Raw genomic sequence first — 24137 nt, forward strand, 5'->3', positions numbered from 1 at the left:
TCACTCCTACTGGAAGGGTGTACAAAATGATCGTAGAGGAAAACAAGCTGTGACACATAATTACGATTAAGTCATGAGGCAAAACCAACTCACCTTCTCTTATTGTGTGTATGTGCAAGCAAGGGTTAGATGTTTGAGATGACTAAAAAGAGAACGGCAACAGGAGCAGGTCAGTTTACATATCTCGATGGTTGATGACCATGTCTGTTTGTAGCCACCATCCACAGATTGCCTGATGCAACTCTGATAGCACACAGCCCACCTCCCCAACTACAGCATCCATATCACTACCATAATAACAGCGGCCGACAGACAGACAGACAGACAGACTCACAGATATGACTTGCAGCAATGACACTTCTAAGAACTTCTGTTTGAACTGCATAAATGTTAAGGGTACCTGCTGTTAGACCTTGCATGCTGCAGCACTGATAGCTTTGGTGTGTAAATAGACTTTCTACCTTCTACTCTGTAAATAAATCCACCAGTGCTCTGGCAGACTAGCAGGAGTGTTCCAACTCCGGCCCTGGAGGACTTTAATCCAGCAGAGTTAGGTGATTCTCCTGCTCCGCGGTGAGGTGCCAGGTTTATAAGGCGCGTTAGAGCACAGAAATCACAACAATGTGCTGGACTGAGTTTATAGCTTTATGCTATATTATGTTTTATATCTCACTGCTGTCCTGTGAAAACCACATATCTCCATTTTGATCATTTTTAGTTTTCTCTATGGTTTTAACACTGTAGCTGCTTTGTGCACTGTGTAAATAATTCTGGATGAACAGACCAATATAAATACTCTAAATTACTTATTTTACATTGACTTCCATTGAGAGTAAGTTTTGCCTTCTTCTGTCCTGACTGACAGATTACATTCAGAACATGTAATGTAAAAACATTTGGAAGATTTTACCATGCCTCCAAAGTCTTAGACGTTGGAGCATTTTCTGCTTCTCACAATCCTAATAATCCCAAACACACTAACTGGTGTCCTGGACTCGGGGGGTGAGTTCATTGTTCCGAGAACATCAACAGCTTATCTGTTTGATTTGATTTAATGTTCTCTTTTTTTAGTCTCTCTTATTTTTTTCTAAGTAAGGGCTTCTTGATTGGCTATGCACCACTTTACTCCCACAGTGTTGACTTGTCTTCTCACAGCCATTAAATGTTTCTGAAGAATGGAAAGTGTGGATTTTTTCAGATCTCAGGAAAAAGTGGAGCTTGAGTTTTTCCTCTCTTTCAAAGATGAAAGCTTTAGGTGCTGTGTGTCTCTTATTTGGAGCCGCTACTCCTCCTACAGTTTTCGACATGCTGACACCGTTCCAACTGGAATAGTGTGCTTGTATACAGCAATAGTATATATAATATATTTGCAGTAGCACACAAAAAGCATCTGCACATAATTCTGTGGCCAAAATCCACTCCCATAGGAAAGCACTAAAATATATTTGTAAACTTTTAACACAAAATGCAGACTTCTCTACAAGTCACATCATTTTTAAGCTTCATCCACGAAATTTGGCACAATCATAAATCAATACCACTAGGCTTTTTGAACCAATCCGACACAGTTTTGGTAAAATCTGTACTATTTTCCCCCTGAACGATGAATTTTGAAATGTGGGCAGCTCTCCCACACACTCTCCCACACACCAGCTGAGAGAAGGCCTATGTTCCCCTTTCTTCCCATGCTCTCCAACACTGCCTGTGTACGCAGGAGCATTTGGACCAAGCCCACATTTTAGCCAAAAATATGTGGACACAGCTCTATTTGCCAGACTTATTTGAACCCCACTATTAAGTCAACTGGTTTTGGACTCAACATTTAAGCACAAGTCAGCACCCACTTAGCAACACCTTAGCAACCAACAGTACCTTAGAAACCAACACCTGTGCCATAGCAACACCTCAGCGCCCACTTAGAAACACATTAGCAATACCATAGCAACATCATAGCAACCACTTAGCATCACCTTAGCAACCAATACCTGTATTATAGCACCACTGAGCTGCAATCATACTTGCATTTTCTTGAGGAAATGCACTTTCTAGGTTTTCACTGTCTTTCCTATTCTTTATCTACTAAGGTTATCTAATATCTAATCCCCTCTGAAATAACTCCTGAATATCTTGTCCTGTATAGACTAAAAAGTCTGACTTGTGGCCTCTGACTTGTGCACAGAACAAGGGAGAAGAGTAGAAGAACAAGCAGAAACAGCTGCATTTTGCCTCAACCTTAAAGGGTTAATGAACCAGCTGAAATCCAAAGCTGTGTGTATAGTCTGTGGTTATGCCCGTGCTTAGAGCTGCTGGCCTTGGCTGTAGCTTTGCTCTTGGTACAAGTACTCAGTGCGGAAGACTGGAGTGGGACTGCTTCGGATGAAGGGATATTAATTTTGCTCTGTTATATGACAGACACAGCTACAGCCCCTCTGCCAGGACATCCGGCCTCAAAGCCTGCACACTATAGGGTTATTAATCATACACTTACACCTGGCTATGAGTAATTACCCTACCAGAGAGAATACACACACACACACACACACACACACAGCATTAACATAAGGCACAATCCAAAATTCAATGCTTCCAGCAAGAACACCTGAAGAAGAAAAACAAAGGAAATTGCAATTTAAAAATGCCCTGTTTTAACTCCAGGGCGCACACATGCACAAAAACAAACACACACACACACACAAATGTACATGTGCACACAGAAAGTTTGGTGCTGACCGCCAAAAGCATGAAGGGGTGTTATAGGAGGTGTCAATGGGGTCACACAGCCGTCCTGTTTGGGGAGGGTGCAGGATTGTCTGAGGCTGATGAAATCCTCCAATGTCCTCATTCATCAAAACCCACACCACATATTAATTATCCTCCACCTTCAGCCCAACAGCAGAGGACATAGTTAGCCACACAAGACACACACACAGGGATGAACAAACACATACAATTGTACTCTCCCACAAAGTCACTGGAAGAATGATAGATGACAGGCTTTAAAAACCATACCAGCCTCTCACCAGAGTCACTGTAAACACAACTCCAATCTGCAAAACCTTTGGACAAAACCTTTAAACTGATAGTTTGGTGAATGACCCCAAAACGCAGCCAGTCGAACAGCACATGGTGTCTGAGGTTTATTTCTTTAGTTTCAACCAGGGGCCATGAGGTTAGCATGTACATCAGTACAATGAAATTCAACCTCTAAATTGAACCTGTATTAAACACACACACACTCCATTAAGGAAGTGAGAACACACACTAGGAGTGGTGGGCAGCCACATCGGCATCCAGGGAGCAAATGGGGTTAGGTGCCATGCTCAAGGGCACCTCAACCATAAATGTTTTTGGGGGAGGAGAAAGCACTGTTCTTTTGCTCCCTCGCCACCACTTCCTGCCAGTTAAGGGGATCAAACCAGGTCCCCTTGGAGGTTAGAGAAGGGAATCACTTCTCTAACCTTTAGACCATGGTTGCCTCCAAGTAAGTTAATGAAAATAACAATAATGGAAACATTTAACCATCAAGCCTCACACAAACCTAATGCCTGAATGGGAAAATGAGGTCACATAGGTGAAATGTGGTTGGTGTAGTGGAGTGGAGAGACTAGGTTTCGATTCCACACAACACCACGCCACACTAATAACAGTCCTTGGGTAAGACTCCTACAGCCACATTTGCCTTCCTGTCTTCATAAATGAGCCATGTTCTGGTGTTGGTTTTCTCTCTACAAAATGGTAAGAGCAGACGTATGGTCATTTGGGTGGAAGTTTTAAATTCAATCACAGCCTCAGGTCCTCAGGTCCTTTTTGGAAGGTGGTGGTTATAAGGTATATGGTGCTCCACAACACTTCCATCTTTTTGTGTTGTGTTGGTAACACTGTTGGTCAAGCTAAATTCTTCTTATATTGTGAAACCCTGAGCATATTATACTACTTTATTATTGTTGTGTTTGTAATCTATACAATCGGCTTCTCTATCGCACCAGAAGCACTGCGCAAAACGAACAAAAGATGGTCACACCCATTGTTTTAATGAAAATCAAGGAAAACTGCCTTGAAACTTGCATAGGAATTTAAGAAACCACAAAATTCACACTAGTCCTAAAAGGGTGTTTCAGCATCACCCTGAGAATTGTATGATCCTCTGAGATTGCATGGCACAGCAAAGTCAAGAGTTAAGAGATAATGTGTCACAGATTCCTATTAGTCAATAATTACCACACTCAGGAATCTTCAGTTGAGGTGCCAGGGTTATTTGTGTAAGTGCTTGGTTGTAATTGGTGTAATTTGTGCATGTTCAGCCATGACCTTCCTTTGATGTGACAGAGTAATCTCTCCTCAGGATGAGAGGGCTGACAATGGTCGGGGGGATCAAAAAGTGTTCAGGATGACCTTGTCAAGTACTCAGTCAAGCAATGATTAGCCAGCTCCACTAAACCACACCACACCACCACCCGTCTCCGTATACACCCATTTTACGAGAACAAGACATAGTTCATTCCATCTCCAGAGAGGGAGGAGGGTCAATTAGAGCACTTCACAAAGATAAAAGTATCATTATCTCAGCAGTGCCGGCCATACGTTCTTCCAATTAATTAAGCCTTCACGGTACGAACGTCAGGCCACCGCTTAAAGCCTTGGGCAGTGGAACAAAAGGCAAGCTCAACGATGTGTGCAAGCAGAGGCTCACAGAAGGAGACACCTAATTGATCTTCATTAGCTTGATTAAAGTCCTAATAGCGCTGCTGCAGTGCAGGAGTGGATCGCTCTGTCCAACAATTCCTTCAGCGGAACATCTCCTCTATCTCCAACCGCACTTTACACTGACCTTCGCCCAAGGCATTATATTGAGGAATGTGACAGTGTGACAGATGAAGGGGTATCTGTGTGTTGTACACTTTTAGTACAACATGTCCTGAATTTTGCAGGAAAAACAGGGCAAGGTTAAAATGTCACATATATTTATATACCTAAATATATATTTTTGTTTATATATATGATATTATATATTATATTATTTGGCTTGGTATGGTTGAATATCACTGGTTTGGTGCATGGAAGTGACATACTACGAACCTCAAACACTGTTTGCACACTAGCAGAAGCCCCAGCCAAAGTTGGCAAAGTGGTATCTCCAGACTCGTTATGCTAGTTGTGGGAATACAGGTTGCTACAAGAGCCAGAACTAGGGACTGTGGCTTTTCCTATCACAATGTTCGCAGAACGGAAGCTTAACCCTTAATGCAGCAAGGCTTCTTACACACCAAGGCATATTATTTAGCAACTACAGGGACCTCTGTGCAAACTGTTGAGGCTATTCTTTGGTAATAGAAGTGGGCTATAAGCTGTTTAAGGGGTTTAACGTGACACACAACGTACCAGAGGCAAAAAGGGATCTGTGTGAGGCTAAAAGCTAATGCTAGCCTATCTCTTGTGCAGTTGAAAATAGTAAATAATAGGAATAGAAAAAAATAATAAATGCATTCTGTGGCACTTTTAACAGGGCAAAACCATTCCTTTTTTTTAAAGAGCCGAGATTAGATTAGGTTTATGTTTAGGTTTTGGAAATTCTTATTACATATAGGTGCAGAGATTGTTGTTGGACAGAAACATCATAATTTGCATTCATACTGAAGTGGACATTTAAAGATGAATAAACAGAAGTAAAAGTGATAAATCTGGAGTAAAGACAAGTCTGGTTCCTTTCACCTCCACTGTGAACAATTCTGACTCTGGTAAGTTTCTGTAGAACATGGTATTTCACAGCACCTCTGAATCACTTTGATTGCCTCATAACCATTTATTTATACAGAGGTCTTTAAAATGATTTAGCCTTACTATACAGTAATATACATTCTCCCATAAAGTTATGTGAGACATAAAGCAAACATTTTTCAGTGTATATGTATATCTGTATGTGTGTGTGTGTGTGTGTGTGTGTGTGTGTGTGTGTAAAACCCTCAGAAATCCCCTTCTCAGTCTCTGAATAAACATCTCCAGTGCCATCTCCTCCTCTGCAGAACAGCAGTCCTGTCCAAGCCACTGCCCATCTCTGCCCCTGCTTTTAAATAAACATTGTAAATATGTAATTTTGTCCTCCATATCTGCCACAATGCTGACCCTCTTTGCTCCCTGCAGACTGGCAGTGACAGGGTGTGTCCCTCTCAGTCACTCCAGTGGCATGTTTTGAAAACCCACATGCCTGTTCAAGATGGCCGCCTGTCCCCATGACAAACACACAATGCAAATGAGCCCTGGGAGCAGGACCTGAAGTATAGACTGACAGGAGACTCAGCACACTGTCCATCAGCTGGAGAACCAACATCTTATTTGAATCTGCTTTGTATGAGCCGTATCTTATCCCAACAGTTCAGTTCAATGTAGAGATGAAGACTCGAGGATTGAGTCACACACTTATTGACCAAGTTGCTTTTTTGGTGTATAAATAGTAAGTATGTGACCTTGATTGAAAGTGGAGTGAAAAAGGCTAACATTTTGTTAAACAAGCCCATTTACAACCCTGTTATTTTGCCTCAGAATAAAACATGCTGATTGCCCTGCCACAGAGGGCTTAAAACTCTCTTCATTGGATGGTTTACAGCACTACAACTGCTCAGAGAAACCACATTTTGTAGCATAGTTTTAACACTGTAACAAAAAACACTGTAATTATTCTATAGTCTTGCCATGTAGTGCTGCCATCCTCTCATTGTGTCCTCCCAATGAGATGTGCTGTAAGCAAGCTGAAGAGATTGTAGCAAGTTAGCATTCAACTTTGACCCCACTCGCTTTCCCAGGTTCGGCTTTCTCGAGTCTTACAGTTATATAAGCCAGTACTTTCCCTACTGTTAAGCTCCAGTCTGGTTCAGCTGAGGTGGTCCAGTTGTTTGTTTCAAAGGGAAACAATGCAGACAGTGAAAAGAAGGAATGGAATGGAAAAAGCTGTCTCTGTCATTGCCCATCTGGGCCTGGAATGCTGCTACTGCACTATGTAACTTTGGTGGCACGTACATTAGACCTCTCACCAGAACTGTCTAATACTAGGCCTGTCACAATAATTACATTATTGACTTATCGCACAACGAGTCTCTTGTGGAAAGCAGAGTAAATACTTTTAAAACCACTGACCTGATACGCACTAAGAGTTCATCACTCAGCCCAGTACAGTGAGTACCAGAACACAGCATAACATCCAAAGACCACCAACGACACAAAAGGTGGTTGATCTTTCTATTACAATAGTAATACATTGAGCAGTGTTACACATCTGATGTGACATCACTCTGGTGTTTCAGTGGACAGAGTTGCTCCCTTATTTTATTTTTGCTGAAAAATGATCCAATCTGTCACTCAAAACCTGTGATCTGTTATGAACAGGGACTTTTGTGATATGAACAGATCCCATTAACATAAGCAGTGGTTTTATTGTATTTATGATTTATATATGTAGGATATTTGAATTTTAAATGTATTTTCTATTCCAACCCCATAGTCTGAATGTTGATATAACTATCTAATGTTCATTGCTTTAATGTAATTGTAAAAGGTAAATACCAATATACCAATTTTTGCATTACACTGTTTTGGAAGACAATGCTAACATTGACACAAACAAAAGAGAAGCACACATGGAAATAAGAGCGAAAGACAAGTGTAAGCAAGAATGAGACAGAGGGCATCTGAAAGGGAAGAGTATAACCAATAGTATAGTCTTTAAGGTTTGAACCTCAAACTGACTGATTTGAACTGTTCGTTGATAAGACTGTCACCATATGTGACAGCTTTGACAGGACTCGTTATGTTATTGCTGGCTCATTGGGGGAAACCTCCCACGGTGTCAGTCCTGATTGGCTGTTAGCAGTGCTGAGGCCGAGCTGTCATAGGGAGCGGTTGTGTGACGGCAGTGATGGATTGCTGCGTTGTACAGAAACAGTGTGGCAGTCATTATATGTTAATGTAATAGGGCTATTGGGTCAAATACCCTAACCAAACTAGGTGTCATTGCTTGTCAGTGCTGTTGAGAAACTTGAATGCAACTGGGTTGATCACAGAAGAGAAGAACTGTACCATTTGCACTGGAGCGGAATTGCGAGAGGTTGTCGATTAAATTAATTACTCAATTAAATAAGGCATTAGGATCATTTTCCACACAATTGTGTGCATAATATGCAGAGTGTCTTCCATTAGTAGGTGTGTATGCCCCATGTGAGACTTGTGTTTGTGTTTGTATGTCTACGTGAGTCTAAATGTGTGATTTGTTTGAAGAAATAAGGAAATAAATAAATAAAATAAAGTGCTAATGCTCCTCACGTTCCCTATATCAATTAGTCGAACCTACGCAAGCATCCAGATAACAATAGAAACTATTAGCTATTTTACATTCCCAGTGGAAGCCTGGTGTGTTACGTGCTGCTACTACTCAAGCAGAGAACAACACCTGATACATCAACACACATGCTCTCACGAGAGGCAAAGCAATGATTGAAGCAAGGCCTGCGTACTGACACCAAGCTTTCACATGAAAGCAAGAGAACGCTCCTACATATTCCCACGTGAGGAGTTCCCCTATAAGCACTCCTAATCCCTCCGTTCAGAAACGACAGGCTGTGTGGCAAATCACCTTTTACATCCATAAACACAAACGTGAGCAGCAGACAGAGAGCAAACCTGAGCAAACGCCCTCACTGAGCCGAAGAGGGAATTGTCATATTTGTGATTTGAATATGTTTTCAAATGTGGAGGATGCGCACACACACACACACACACACACACACACATATAAGCATTCATACACAGTGCTCTTGGTAGAGCATGGTGCCACCGCAGCCAAGGTCATGTACCTATAGCCTACCTCTCCTGTACAGTAAGTCACTTTTTATATAAGTGTTTGATAAATGCAATGTGTCCAAAAGTATCCAGACACCTGATTTCTTACAGGTTTTAAAGAGGATCTCCTCACAAAAATATCTACATACTTCAATTGTTCAGATTTAAACAAAACCAAATCCAGATATATTTGGATAATCATTTCGCTGTGTGAAAGTAGTAGATCTGACTAACATGCTGCAATGTAAATGCTCACACTGCACGCGGAACGCAACCCCTAGGGAGTTCTGTTTACATACAAGCACTCAACTGAACAGAATTTGGCGCCCTGTAGATCAAAAGCGTTGAGAAAGCGAGTAGCTTTGCCATGCTGTGCGCTGAAATCCCACCAAAAAAGAGGTGATGCACATGGACCCACAGGTGGCTGGGAAGACATGTCCATTTTGCAGGGAGAATTGGAGGTAAGCTAAGACATGTAGGGGAGTGACTCCATGGTGCACAGGTGGATATTGTCTGTGAATTTCGAGAAAACAGGTCGTGACATCAAAAAATCGACTTGTGGGACTGCTTAATCTCTAAGACAAGTGACCACAATTTGTGACATGTCAGCAATCCATCCGTTCGTCCATCTGCTCACACAGAGCTCATTTGGGCAGTTAATCGGGCATTGCTTCCCCTCTCACACTGCACATGAAATCAACCAATCAAGCTAAAATTCAGAGCGACCCTGAAATTCGGTCAGCTACCAAATCGGACTTGGGCTAAAACTGCACTGTGTATGCCTGGCTTTACGGTACATGCATCTTTTGAGTTTCTGTTGTAATGTTGATGATGATACTGTTGAATAAATTAAAATACTGTTAAAACGTTTTCTACTTACAGCACCCTGCATGCACCTTTCTGCTAAATAAATGAAATAATAAACATTTAAGCCTAAATTTGATCTCAGAATTATCACCAAACAAAGTTTCAGGTATAGGCACCAACCATAGACAGACAGGCATGTACAATGACAGAAGAGGGAGAATTGACGCTTGATGTCCACGTTGCTAATAGAAAGCTTATGGTCATGTTCTAAACATTCTAAAAATAATCTTAAATGGGCTTCATTAAGGGAAACTAAACTAAAAACTACGCATTTTTTCAATAACTGTTAATAATAACATAACAAACTTTTTTTCCTTTTATGGTGGGGTCCTGAAAAAAAAACTCTTTGGTTTATGGCACTGCAATGGATCACAGTAGCCATGTAGCATAGCCTAGCCTAGCACTGTAACACAAACCAATTGTTTATGTAATTATTCCTAAATCTTACCGGCCAGTGTTGCTGTCCTCTTAGTATCCTCTTGGCCTTGTGCACGGTCAGATAGCTGCTCGGCGTGGTTACCTTTTAGCCTAGGACTCGCTCACTTTACCGGCTTCCCCACAGCATGTGATGTTCCCCTGGCATCCTCTGGTTGCCATTTCCCTTCCCTTCTCTTCAGTTGGCCTTGCATGAACCTTTTGCCATTATAGCCACTCTTCTGCTTTTCTATGTGCACTCTCTCTTTCTCTCCACACCCTGCAGTCTCCTGCTCCCTAAGATTTACTACCTTCCCTATTCCAATCATCCTAGCTTTAGCTTTTGGCCTGTTTAAGCCTTGTGTCCTAATTTTCTCAAAGGTGTTGATGCATTTAGCCTCTAAAGGGCTTTCATTAGTGGGCTGGGTATATGTAAATGATGAGGGTGTTAATATAATGAGTCAGGACCATTACATAACATTTTTGGGGGGTTTGGGACAGGTTAGTTTTATCTATGCTAGATTTGCTTTTCAGTAAACAGACACCACTCTTCTACATTCATGTACTGAACTGCAGCTTTAAAAAAAACAATAATAAAGTTAAACAATGTCTTTTTTTTTTCAATGTTTTTATAATTGGACATATAATGTAAAAAGCAGAGTCAATTAATGTTCCCACATCCACATGATTCCTACTCTAATGTTGATAACCCTCATCCAAATCTACTGTCTGTTTTTCAATCGAGATATCTGTTGATTGATGTATGTAATATGTTTATGTACATTTAAGAATGAATTAGCGAGTGTATTTATTGTGTTGGCTCACCGTAGTTTTGTCATAAAGGGCATGGTTGTCAAGCAGCATCCCTCGCTCCAGCCTGGCAAATCTCCTCAGGTCCCTCTCAAACTGCTGCAGAGACAGACCCAACACACTCAATCCTCTCCAGCAAAAGTTTCTTAACAAGTGCTGCAACACGCCTTAACACGCAAATGAAATAAGCAATTACCAGTTGTTCGCAAACTGGCAGCACGGCTAATCGTGAGATTGGTTTTGCACAAGTTAAATGACTTCAGAGTATCAGCACACAACAACAGCCATTACCAGCTACGGACTACGTCACCAGGCTGTCAATCACCCTGCTCCTTCACAAAGTCAATGTTTATCAAACCTAAACAAATGGTAAACAGTTATTTAAGTTGCAGTGCCTCAGTCAGGGGTGGTCCTAATCGGGACTGGCTATCTAAATGCAGCTCTCTGCTGATATGTTGCATTAAGTGCACCGTTTGACATTAATCTCTTTAGAAAGCCTTATCATGGCCAGCAGACTTATTTAAATTGCATTCTATTAATCTCTTCTAAACTCTAATGCTTTTTGCATTATGTTAATCTCCTGAAGGTCATGGCCATTTTAGCTTTGTTTATCAACAAAAAGTTTTAAGTGGAGGCCATGGGACAACTCTTAAATGAACAAAGGCATTAATGAAGGGAAGAATGAACAAATTAACAGTTTCCTCAGATAGAAAAAAAACTGAATGAAGGATAGATTGAATAAAACACATTCCAATTTTCCTTCTTGAGCCCTTTACAAGAAAACACTGAAGATATGCAGCTTGCAGACTCTATGAGAACAACTTTCAAGGAGCATTTCAAATTCTTTATTCAAACCTTGTCAATCTTCTCTCTCTCTACCTCTATAATTCAGTGAAAGCTCTACAGCCATTGCCAGGCTTTGTGGGCCAGTTCTCTAGGGTCAGAGAATGAGCTTGTAATTACAGCTGATGGGTAAGGCCGCCCAGCAGGCCGCATGGGGACACAGGGCACGAGTGCCACGCTTCCAGTGGTGACCCAAATCAACCCATACCTGTCTTTCACTACTGCCCTTAATCTGACAGTGCTAATCTTCAAAGTTCCTGCTCAACTAAAACCCTCCCCTCAACCAACCATTATCCCATACCGTGGAACCCGTCCAGCCCAGTAGGCAGAAGGCATAGCGGTCAGCCGGAGGGGCCACCAGGTCCACACGCACAGCCTTCCAGTCTCTCCTGCGGCTGGGGTCTGCCTGCTGACCCTCCACAAGCCCCATCTGCAGCTTCAGAATCAGGAAGCACTTCTCGAAGTGGTCCATGGCCTCAAAGCGACGACTCGGCAGCTTGTTCAAGTCAAAAGTCGACTCCTGGAAGTCTGAGTACAGGAGAATGCCCTGAAATAGGAGATTGGATTATGGATTTGCTTAAAGTTATTACTGTTACTGCGAAATGCATTCACACTTTAATGGTAGGGATACAGTCATATAAAGAAAGCTGTAGATGGTAAGCTATAGATGAATCAGTCACACAGTGATCGATTATTATATTATGAAATTTCCAGGCAAACTTGGTAATGCATCATCTTGCTGGGCTTCTGTAATATTTCTATATTGTCTCTCAACATGAAATGTACTTTACTTTCTGGAATCAACCACATTAAAAACTCAGCTGAGATAGCCTGTGATTCCTGAGCTGCTTATCTAGCACTAAAAACTTTCACATTGGACGTGATTCCTTTAGTTTTCTAAAGGAAACTGCTGCTGCTGTACTTTTGGTCATAGTTTAATGTGGTCTGCACTGTGTGCTGGATATTTTTGTGTTGTTAGTGGTGGGGGCTAGCTCTGCTGAGTTCTGATACTCAGTGTACTGGGCTAAGTGATGTACACTCAGTGTGTATCCGATTAGTGGTGTTAAAATGTTTACTGTGCTTCCCTAATGAGCTGTGTTACTTTTACACATCTAACTGACAAATACAGCACATGGAGCTGAGAATGGCTGTGATTTAAATGGGTTTCGACAGACATGCGCCAGCTCTGTAGTTTCATCTAGCAGTTGAAAAAATAATTGCAGCATCCAACAAGAAGAATGAGCACACTGTAAGATATAAGATATATACATATATGGATAGGAAAGTATCATTTAATTCAAATAATCATGTATGTAAGTATATACAGTAAGAATAAATGAAATTGAATGCCCTTTACAATGCATGTGTGTGTGTTGTAGAAGGTTGTAAACAATGTATATAATAACATATGCTTAAAAATCACATGTTGAAGTTATATATGACACTACACAATACATCCGTTTGATTTTTTGTATTTAATATTAGTAATTGGACATTCATGCCATAATGATGTAGTGTCTTAATTTCACTGTCTAGTGACCACAGTAAGCCTGAAATGCTGAAATAAATAACGGCAACAAAGAGCTGTGATTTGGTAAGTGAATTGGATGACTGCTAATGAATGGTTTTTTGAAGCCATGTTGAGGCGAATTCTGCAGTTATGGCATAAATGCTGAATATATACACTATTTCCCGCCCGGCCCAATTTTGTTGAAGATCAGAGATGGCTAGAGGGCACATTCTCTCAATACACAAGCCTCGCTAAATTGTAACCCTTAATGCGGCGGCAGCAGCAGGATGCCATTCTCAATCTGTGCTAAATGGTTCCACTCCATAGGAAATGAAATCAATTCCAGACTTTACCACCGAGCGGATGCAGGCAAGCAGGAAACAGCACAGGTAAGGGGAGAGGAAGAAGGAGAGGCAGAGGTGGGGTGGAAAGCGGAGGGGGGTTGTGAAAGAAAGCGAAGGGAAGAGAGAAAGAGTAATGGTGGGTGAAAAGGGGGATGAGGAACAGGCTAAACTGGAAAAAAGAAGAAAGTAACAAGAGTGGGCAGGAGAAAATTAAGCAAGAAGATCAGGAGTGCTCAAAAAGGGAGGGAAAAAAAGAAAGGCTGGGGGTAGAGAAGGAGATGCAGTTAGAGAAGAAAAGGGAGAATGAGAGAGAGCAAGAGAGAGAGGGGAAAACAGAGATGGTCTAGGTTGGCTGAGGATGGAGGCTGTAAATTGATTTCCTCTGGGCCTGGGCCCACTCTGATTATTCAGCTCCTGATGGGGGCAGCACTAAGGCGATTAACATTACAAATTGTCGGTTTAATTCCAGTATCCGCAATAATTGTTGAGTTACTATATCCCTCTTGCAGCCCATAAATCTGCGGTACTCTTACTAAAGAGCAATAATTGCCACAGGAGCCACGGCACTCTCTTCCTCTTACTCTCCTTTTTTCTCTCTCTCTCTCTCTCTCTCTCTCTCTCTCTCTCTCTCTGTCTCTCTCTCTCACACACACACACGCCCGCACACAGTCTCTTTGTCTTTCTGCTGGTCAGAAATGACAGGCAGTGTAATTGTGGTGTGCCACGCCCGAAACAGCCCATCACTCTTTCTTTATCAAGCAGCCCTCTCCATCAAGCAGCCTAATATGAAGACACCACCACACACAAGCCAATGAAGTAGAAGAGTACCGAAATAACTAAGGCCTGAACAAGATGAAACTTTTGGGAGTGATAATCTTAAAGACTTTGAAGAGATCTGATGACTGCTGGCCAGGTTCATTTAATACAATCATGAATTAACAAAATCTGTGGAGACTCTTTAATAATAACTGTATTTAACGAATACAATCAGTATTTAAATAAACTCCACAGGCTTAGTTAATCCCTTATTGCAGCAAGGCTTATTACACACTAACGCATATTATTCAGTAACTACAGGGACTTCTGTACAAACGGGTAGAGCTATTTTTTGGTAATAGAACTTTGTAATAGCATTTTCGGCTTGCCGGCAGCCATAAGCTGTTTACAGGATTAAACAGATCTGTACTGATTGCTATGGTCACACTGATATGATCTCAACGATCACAATTTTTAAACTGAAATTAACATGGAAAATAACTGGAATAATATACATGTATATAAACATAAACAATATCAGAATAAATTTTTTGAGCTTCAAAGAAGTAGATTTTCTGTGTATAGCACATTGTTTTTGTGCAACTGTTTGTTACAAACATAATACAAAGTCATATATAAAGTATATAAAGAATAAGTATGTTAAGTCATAGTTCAATAGTGGTGCTTTGCCAGCAGGTTAGGTTAACAATGAATATTAATTGCTATGAATAGTCATGCATTTTGCAATGTGGACTTGCCGCCCCACATTTTTAGTAATATTTAAAAATGTTGTCTTTGCTCCAAATTATTCATTAAAAGAAAATATTTTTTTGAACGTTTGAACAAAACTTACTTAGTCTGTCATTCTTACAAATTCCAGCAAAATATACTGTGATTATACTGTATTGGAAGTTAATGTGGTTACAACACAATACATTTTTGGTCATAGACTGATGTTTAACAAAAGTTAACTTAAGTGATATTAAATTCAGCATCATTTTTAGAAATTAATAAATGACTGCATAACTGCACAATATGTACAATATGGATATGCCAGTAATAACTGCAAAATCACTGGCATATCCATATTGTACATGTAGTAAACATACATTTAAAATATAATAAATATATGTAATATACATTTATATTGCAGCTGCCCTGCATTTCGCTTCTTGACAAAATTTGAATCTCTCAGTTGTTCTTTACTTTGTTTACATTTCCTGATGGCTGGACCAATAGGAATGCTCCAAAATGACACAAAAAAGATTTCTAAGACCTTAGATTTCAATTGTTTTTATTTCTCATTTTCATATTTTGCTGTCTTTATATTAATATAGTGTCACAAGTATGTTTGTGTATGTTGAAATATGGCTAAAATATATAACCCATTTTTGAAAATGCCATATTTCAAATATATGTTGTATAAAAACACACATATTCCACATATTTTATGTCATATATTTGAACTGCATACTTTGCCATATGCCAGATTACTGTATGAGTAGACTTGATTTCACAAATTAAGATATGTCAGTTCTAACAATGTTCTGTTATCTATACATATCTAATGGTGGCAGACATTCCAGGAGGGTTTTAAAGAGCTGTGATGGCAGACACTGAAATGAGATGGCAAGGTACAGGTATCTACACGGTTGCATCACTACAATGGGAGATGCTAGGAGAGTGTCTTGTCTCATTATAATTTGTGCAAGCAATCTTAATGTTTGAAAGGACCCATGCTAGCTAACATTTTAACATATAGGGGAATCTAACATGGCTCAATTCTCTAAATGCAGTGCACTATGTAGGTACTGAACATGTGACTTCTGCATCCCAAGCCATGCACTATATGCAATTTTTTTATAGCTGGTTAGTGTTTCAGTAATAGGCCAAATATTGGGAGCTTTTACATCAAGAGAATTCAGAATAACTGAATTTTAAAGGTAAGATATGTAATTACTAACACAGTAAGAAAACATAAGAGAAGATGAAGTTTTGCTTAGACTCCTGGAAAGACTATGAACCAGCACATTTCCAGCACCAGCACTTTCCCTCTTCGTAAACAGACAAGTCCTTAATATTGGCCTATGTTATTGGCTTACCAACAATTGTATTGGCCACGACTGAGGATATAATATACATTAAAAATGAGGGTGAATTTCTCCATTAATTTCTGCCCTCATGCCCCCTCCATCTATCACTCACAGATACACACACTGTTCTAATTAGTCTCAGTGAGCGGCGGAACATTAGCAGACCTGGAAAGGAACTTCTCTATCCTTGCTGCTGTGATGTAAGGAGCTGATTTGGGGTGTAATTACGTGGAGCATTTCGCTCCCCATCAGTATGGATCCATATCCATGAATCAAGCTGTAACCATGGTCACCTGCAGCTGGTCTCAGCTTTCACACACAGCCAGCTTTAACCCCACACTCGAATAATGAAACCAATCCATCCATTCGCTAAGAGTTACTATACCAGCTTCTTAGTTTCAGCAAATCCCAGCTTTCCTGGGTTCTGCCATGATATGTGGATTTGATTGCACTCTCAAGCAATATAAAGAGTAATACAGTAGTGCAGTACAGTACACAGCAAGTAAGGGCAGCTTTCCTTGTAGTGCTTTGAAGCACTATGTTAAGAGCATTGTCAATGTTCAAAACCCAGGAGCTTTTGTTCAGAAGCTTCTACAATCACCCCAAACAGCACCCACCCAGTTTTGTATGTGCTGTATATGGATTCGGTCTAAATGAAATGTTCGCAGGTGTGCTAGTTCACCATTCGACAATGCAACTTAAAAATGTCATTAAAAAGATAAAGAGCCTGTCTGAGCTTTAAGCTAGTCTACTGCTGAGGGGAATAAAGCCACCTAAGCCACAATAATCACTGCCTGCTCTGCAGGTGATGTCGAAATCCATCTGTATTTAACCAAACCCACAGAAAAACCTCACAAAATCAGGCCGAGAGAGTTGCAGCCTCTGCAAATGCTATCAAAAAAGGTCAGCCTGATATTTTTCTCTTTTCTTGAATTTGTATGGTCCTCTCTCTTTTAAGTGGGACATAAACAGCTGCCACATCCTGCCCATCAGACCCAGAGGACAGCAGCCAGCCTGATCCAATGTCACGATGGCTGCAAAGCGGAGCGGGGGACTTCAAACCTTCTCCGTCTTCACAGCAAGATTAGCCTGTGTTAGCACAACACGTTTGAACTGCTCTTGCCTTTGATTTTAGGAGCTGTGAAGGGAACTGTTAAGTTTGATCGGTGAAATTACCAAGCAGATGAGGATTAGAGAGTTTAAACAGTGATGTGTGTGTGAGAGAGAGAGAAAGAGTGAGCGACAGAGAGACAAAGTAAAGGATATATTTTTTAGCTTTCAAAAATACCAAAAGTCATGCAGGGCATAGTTAGTATGCACACTGCCTGCTAAGACTGATGGGTGTTTTCCCAATACCTTTGCAACTGTACTTTTAATCATACCCAGCAGAGCTAGTAATTACATACGCATTTGCTCATGGCATGTAAAAAAGCCCCTGGGGTAAGTCTGCATGCTCTTCTGACCCAACACTTATAACAACTCATCAGGGTCCATGCCATAGTGGTTACCACTTAAATGATGCACAGTGAACACTTTGATTCTGTACATTGAAAAAAAAAACATTTTCAGCTCTAATAAATACTTTAAATAAACAAATAAAGCATTAAAAACTTAAATAAATTCTGTTCACTTGCTTGTGAGTTACATGAAATCATTTTTCAGTTACCATTTTTACAGTGTGATATTAATGTTTTCAGTTAAACATAAAAGGGATCAATAAGTAAAAAGGATTAGAATTCTTTAATCTGTAAGAGAGGATTTTTAGGTGGTATGTACTGTGGAACCATTTTATAAAGAACAATTGACAAGAGGGTTTTTTTTTTGTAAATATAGTACCACAGGTAAGGAAACAAATGGTTCTTTAAGTTGTCATGGTTGTATATATAAAACCTAAAGACCTCTTGAAGAACCCACTTTTTTGAAGTGTATATAAACTACTATGATTGCAGATGAATGTATAAAATGAGTAACTATATGAAAGCAACAAGCTTTATGTGTCCCAAATGATGAGCAGTGCTGTAGATAATTCTAAATGCCACAGAAACAAGTGGTGATCAGAACTGGGGAAAATAATCTTTTAAATACAATTCTAAGATAAGTTTATAATAAGGTTCAAGTTTTTTTTTCATAACAGTATCATCTATAATGTTTTGGCTTAATGTTAAAATACTGAATAAATCATCTAAATGAATTTGATCTAGTAATTACCACCCAAACCAATATAATCAAATTAGCATTGTATATAAAATCACCAGGACAAATTATTCAAGACTTTCTACTCTCAGTGCCTTCTGGGCCTTCATAGAAGGTCTGATGAATTCTGGGAACAGGAAAAAATGTTTGGTAGAGTAGGCGTACCTCAGTATTGTACAGTAGGTCTGCTATACTCTTGTTTCTATATTTATTTATTATTATTTGTAAGTGCAGTTATGGATAAGTTAGCTCTCCCATTGGTTGGAATTTTGGGAGCTAGACTGAAGGGGCAACAGGTCAGATTAATCACCAACATGATTAAGAACTAACATTTCACAGGACAAAATATCACTCAAGCTTTTTAGGAAGGTCTGGATACATTACTGACCGAAAACAAGTGATAGTGTAACCAGGCATTAATCATTTGTTAGGAATGTGAAACGGTATTGACAGGTTCGAGGGCTCTTTACTGAAGGAGTCACTGTGAAATTACTCCATACAAGATAGCATTTCTCAGAGGTCCTTTTTTCCCATTTTTTTAACCCATTGTTGACTTTTATGGCCTGAACAGAAGGCCTAGCTTGAATAGTCACACACACTACTTACAGATTATTTTGCACCCAGACCTTCAACGACAGTGTTAAAAAGGTCAACTACGCTATACTGGTAGACAGAACAGAGCAAATCCCTAACCACAACAGGCTCACTAATCAAACTGACAAAATGAGACAGTGAACAGCATCGAGGCAAGTGGCAAGCAGGTTCATCATGTCGTCTGATTCTAGGCCAGAGTTTGCTCTTATCTGTCTCTGTATGAGCGACTGACTGCCCTTTTTGTCTGCCCCACACTTATGCTTTTATACCCAGCTGTAGGTCAAAAAAAAATAATGAAAGATGATGAAGCCCATTTTCACAAGGACATTTTTTCCCCTTCTTTTTCCGCAGAAGTATTTTTACCTCCCCGCAGGCTGAATGAATGAAGTGTGGGTGTGTGATATTGAGCCTCAGCGACGCCGTGCGTGCCCCTGGGGCCCAGCTCAGCCATGACAAGGTTACACGCCTTACTGCGACCTCCGCTACCTTCACTTAATCAGCGGCCTTCCCACACTGGCCTGCCCCAGGGAGGCCTGCGGAGGTTGGCCCTCACCCACCAGCCTGCAGGGACCATCAGCTCCGCAGCAGGGCAGTGCTACAGGCGGAGAGAGTTAACGGGCTAACACGGGGGCTAATTACCCGCAGGGACTGAAGGTGGAGGGCAAGAGAGGAAGGGAGGGAGAGAGAGTGAGTGAGTGAAAGAGAGAGCGAGAGATGGTGACTGAGAGAGAGAAAGTGTGTGAGAGTGAAAATTAAAGATTAAGGGAGAGTGAGGAGAGAAAGAGGGTGAGTAAAAAAGAGTGGGAGAGAAAAAGAGTGGGAGAGTGAGAGAGTAAGACTGGAGAGAGAAGCTGGTGGGCACTGGGTTATTTTTAAACTGGGAGATGACAGAGAGCGGGCCAGCAGGCAACAGCATCAGCAGCGTAGCTACTGCCACTGAGTGAGCTTTATCAAACACCTCCCACTCATTATCCCCCCTACTACACACTCCTCACACCAGCCAGGTGCTGACAGGCCTCTGTCTGTCGCTCTTTACCTTCACTTCTATCTCTTTCTCTTTACCCCATGCTCTTTCACTCTCACTATCTACCTCCCTCCCCATTTTCCCCTCTCTTAACACTGCTCCATCTTCTTCTCTCTTTTGCGATTGCTCACATTTACTGTCTCTTTCACAGCCTCTCACTCAGTTTTTCTCCCATGCTTTCCATCCCTCTGCTATTTAGAGCTGATTGCGCCTATGTGCACTGCCCCCCCTCCAAAAGACAAAGACCCTGAAACGTCTTCGCTCACTCTCTCCTCCCTCCCTTCCTCTTATATCCTTCCTCTCCTCTTTGTCATGTTCCAAAAAAAGCCCCTAATAAGAGCCTGGTGGGCCTACAGATTTTAATAATAAAGTCTCCTGACATGTGCTAAGGAGAAGAATGTGAGCTGAGCAGCACTGATACACTATGTATCCAAAGGTTTGGTTTTGGAGCAATGTTCCTAAATCTAATGGAGAGCCTTCTACGGAGAGCAGAGGCTGTTCCTGCAGCAGCAGGGGTGGGCTCCATTATAATACCCTCGAATTCTGGAAGAAGCAGTGAATGAGCAGGTGTCTACAAACATTTGGCACCTCAAACTTACATAACATACATACAGTGCACCTCAAACTTACATAACATACATACATAGCTTGTATAATCCCTGTACAGAAGTGCTGTCTATAGAATAGGGCATTGACCTATTGGCACCATGCCTAATTCCAGGTGTGGGCTTAAGGGGTGTAAATCACCCCCAGCATTGAGATGTGGAGCAGTGGAACTATGTTTCCCATCCTTTTGGGATGAGATGGGGATGAAGTGGAGTGGTGATCATCCAGAATCCTGACCTCAATAATTCTGTTGTTTCCGAATGCAATCAAATTCTCACAGCAATGCTCCAAAGTCTAGTAGAAAGCCTTCTCTGCACAGTAGAGACAGTTATTCCAACACAAGCAGGATAGGCTCTCTTTTCTTTTACCTAACTTAGCTGAGCCAATTACTTTACCCATCACTTGCGACACTTGCAACACTAGGAGGGTAAGGACAAGCACATGTCCTGTCTGATACATGTAACGTCAGCCATCCTGCAGCATAACTAGACAGCCTTATATAAAGCTCTGATACATCAGCAAGCAAATGTCTATACCAGCATTACAATGGGAGTAATGAAACACAGAGACAGAGCATGGGCAATTACGCTCTCTCAGGCTCTGGCTGCTGATCTTAGTATCTGAGTCTGATAAACTCTTTATTTAACATCCTTGGAATTAGGAGGGACCAAGTACCGAGCAGGTGTCCCAATACTTTTATTCATGTAGTGTGTTTCTACAGGCATTTCCAACCATTACTGGAGACAGTCCCATTTACTCATTTCAAATGTCAGGACAGATCAGGTTCTTTCTCTTTATCATGGCATGAAACATATAACTGCTGTTGCAGCCCTGTGCGTCATAATTTGACGAGAGTGGTTGTGTTCTCTCTTTCTTTAATATTGACTGCAGATTCCACAGGTGGAAGGTGTGCAGTAATCGCTGCTTAGCAAAGGGAGCCACCTGTGAAATGGGAATACAAACTAGAGAAAGGGGGGGAGGATGTTGTTTCTGACGTGGTTCCGCCATAGTCCCTGTTCTCTGTGTTGCACATGCACATCACTCTCACATATGCATTCACTACATAACATTTTACTGCACTGCCCAATCTGTTTTCACATGCCTGTCTTTTTAACCCATTGTGTCATATTGGTGTAGGGAGAAGCATGTACTCAGATTTACTCATATATTCTCAAATCCTAAACATGCATACTTGGAACCCACATTCCCACACAGGGCTAAACACAAATGTGGAGAGAAGGCGAGAAAGCTATACACACACACACACCTACTGAGGACTGTTTTCATCCTGGTATAGCCTGAGAGCATGTTTACATTATTATTGTAGCATCCATACAGGTGGAGAACGCATTTAGGTGGAGTTAAACTGCTGAGGCAGATAAGCAAGCCTTTAAAGGTCTGTGTTTAGAATAGTAGGAAGGTGAAGAAAATCGGGAATGGACTGCAGATTGGATGGTCACACTCCACAACCAGCGTTTGTAAACCTTGTTGACTATTGAGTGTGTAATGTGCTTGAGTTAAGCTTTATGATGTACAGCTTACTGTTGAAGTGAATGGTAGGGTAACACAGACTACAAGGTATAGTGAGGCCTTTGTTGAAGTACGTAGACCTAAACGTACATCATATTGTTGAGTGTTCTGTATGCTGAGGTAGTGAGTTTTAATTATTTACCATTGTTACTAATTAACTATTATTAGTTATCATTGTTTTCCTCTTTCCTTCTTCAGTCCTTCTTCATGTGTATTTATGTTCTTTTTCAGACAGTAAAAACAATAAGTAAAAAATCTGTCACCTTGCCTGTTTAAGGTGGTAGGCCCCGTAGATGCCGATGCACGATGATGATCGAGCTATAAATACCCGTGGAGTGTGTGCCGGGATTGGGAGGAGGTGGTTCATTGTTCATTCATCATGTAGTAATTCTAAAAGTGTCCATTCAGAGGAGAGTAGCAGTCACACAGATCGAGGACCGGGTCGCATCAGTTTAACCACCAGCTTAAACATGTGCATAAAGTCTTTAGCCCTATATGTCATGTCTTAGCTAGGAACAGCTCATTAACACATATACAACCACAATACTGAACACTAGCACCATAACATAATGATAAAGAAAAAGGGGCAGCCGTGACCTAAAGGTTAGTGAACAAAAGCTTTGAAACCAAAAGATTGTTGGTTTAATCCCCAGGACGGATATCCATGGCTGAGTTGCCCCTGAGCAATGCGCTTAACCCCCAACTGCTCTTCTCTGAGGCTGACGTGGATGTTTACTGCCACTTGTGTTCACTGCAGATGGGATATAGGCAGCAGTTCCATTGTAGTTCCACTGTGTAATCACATCTATATGTTTTCACTGCAGCAGTAAAACTGGAGTCCACATTGTTATGGTTAAACTTTGGCTTTGAACCTGTGGTTCACATACGTTTAGAACTGTCAAGAGTTAGTAGGAGAAACATGCGTAATGTCACCAACTAATCTACTATTGACTTAGTTGCCTAACTAATTTGGTTGTTGATTCTAGTCGACGTGTGTGTAAGGGTATAAGAAGTGAATTAGAAGTGTGGGTTACAATGTAATATTTATGTCTTTGGCTCTGCAATGCTTGTGGGGTGATTTCACATTTCTCTGTAAGCCTATATGCTTTGAGACTGATGGTGCAAGAATTGTAAAAAGAGGCCCAGTGCTAAACTATGTGCTGTAGGACATGTGTGCTCCTGAGCAAAGCAGTAAGGAGAAAGCAGAGAGTTTTCTCATGGTGTTAAAGAGAGCAAGAGATCCTTCAAGTCGAGGTGTCTTTCGGGTGTGAAGTATAGATTTGTTCTTTTTCCTTCTCTTGTTCCCTGCGGTGGAATTTGACCCCCGGGTCCACCTCAGTCCTTAACACTTTTGTTTGAAGTCTTGACCCATTTTTTAAAAGGAATTGATCTTCTTCTGTTCAGAGTGCCAACTCAAGTACAGTAGAGTCAGCCTCACTTTCACTTATTTCTGTTATTTCAAAAGCCAAATGAGCACATACAGTATGTAGGTGAATGCAGAACATGCATACACACCCATACAAATGATTAAATAAATATTAACAAAAAGAGAGAACAGATGGGCTGTCTTACTCATTACTCAGAGAGTCACATTACACTTGGAACACTCTCTCAGTGTACTGCGCTTTCATTCACACATTAACACTGCAATAATTGGCCAAACAAACGAGAAGCAAAGAATACACATGGGAGGCCCGATATATGCAGAACTCATTCTCTTACCACTG

General features: G+C 41.0%; 1 protein-coding gene across 1 annotated transcript in view; it reads right to left on the reverse strand.

Annotated features, from left to right (window-relative positions):
• The window catches only part of dntt (deoxynucleotidyltransferase, terminal), a 117670-nt gene that overhangs the window by 33393 nt on the left and 60140 nt on the right, over positions 1-24137 (reverse strand). The window contains exons 9-10 of the mRNA XM_072677028.1: positions 12062-12307; positions 10933-11016 (exon numbers count right to left, since the gene is read on the reverse strand). Of these exons, the coding sequence (XP_072533129.1) occupies positions 10933-11016; positions 12062-12307 (330 nt within the window). The remainder of the gene's footprint in view (positions 1-10932; positions 11017-12061; positions 12308-24137) is intronic.

Source organism: Salminus brasiliensis, chromosome 4, assembly GCF_030463535.1.
Source record: "Salminus brasiliensis chromosome 4, fSalBra1.hap2, whole genome shotgun sequence".
In the NCBI taxonomy this organism is placed as follows: Eukaryota; Metazoa; Chordata; class Actinopteri; order Characiformes; family Bryconidae; genus Salminus; species Salminus brasiliensis.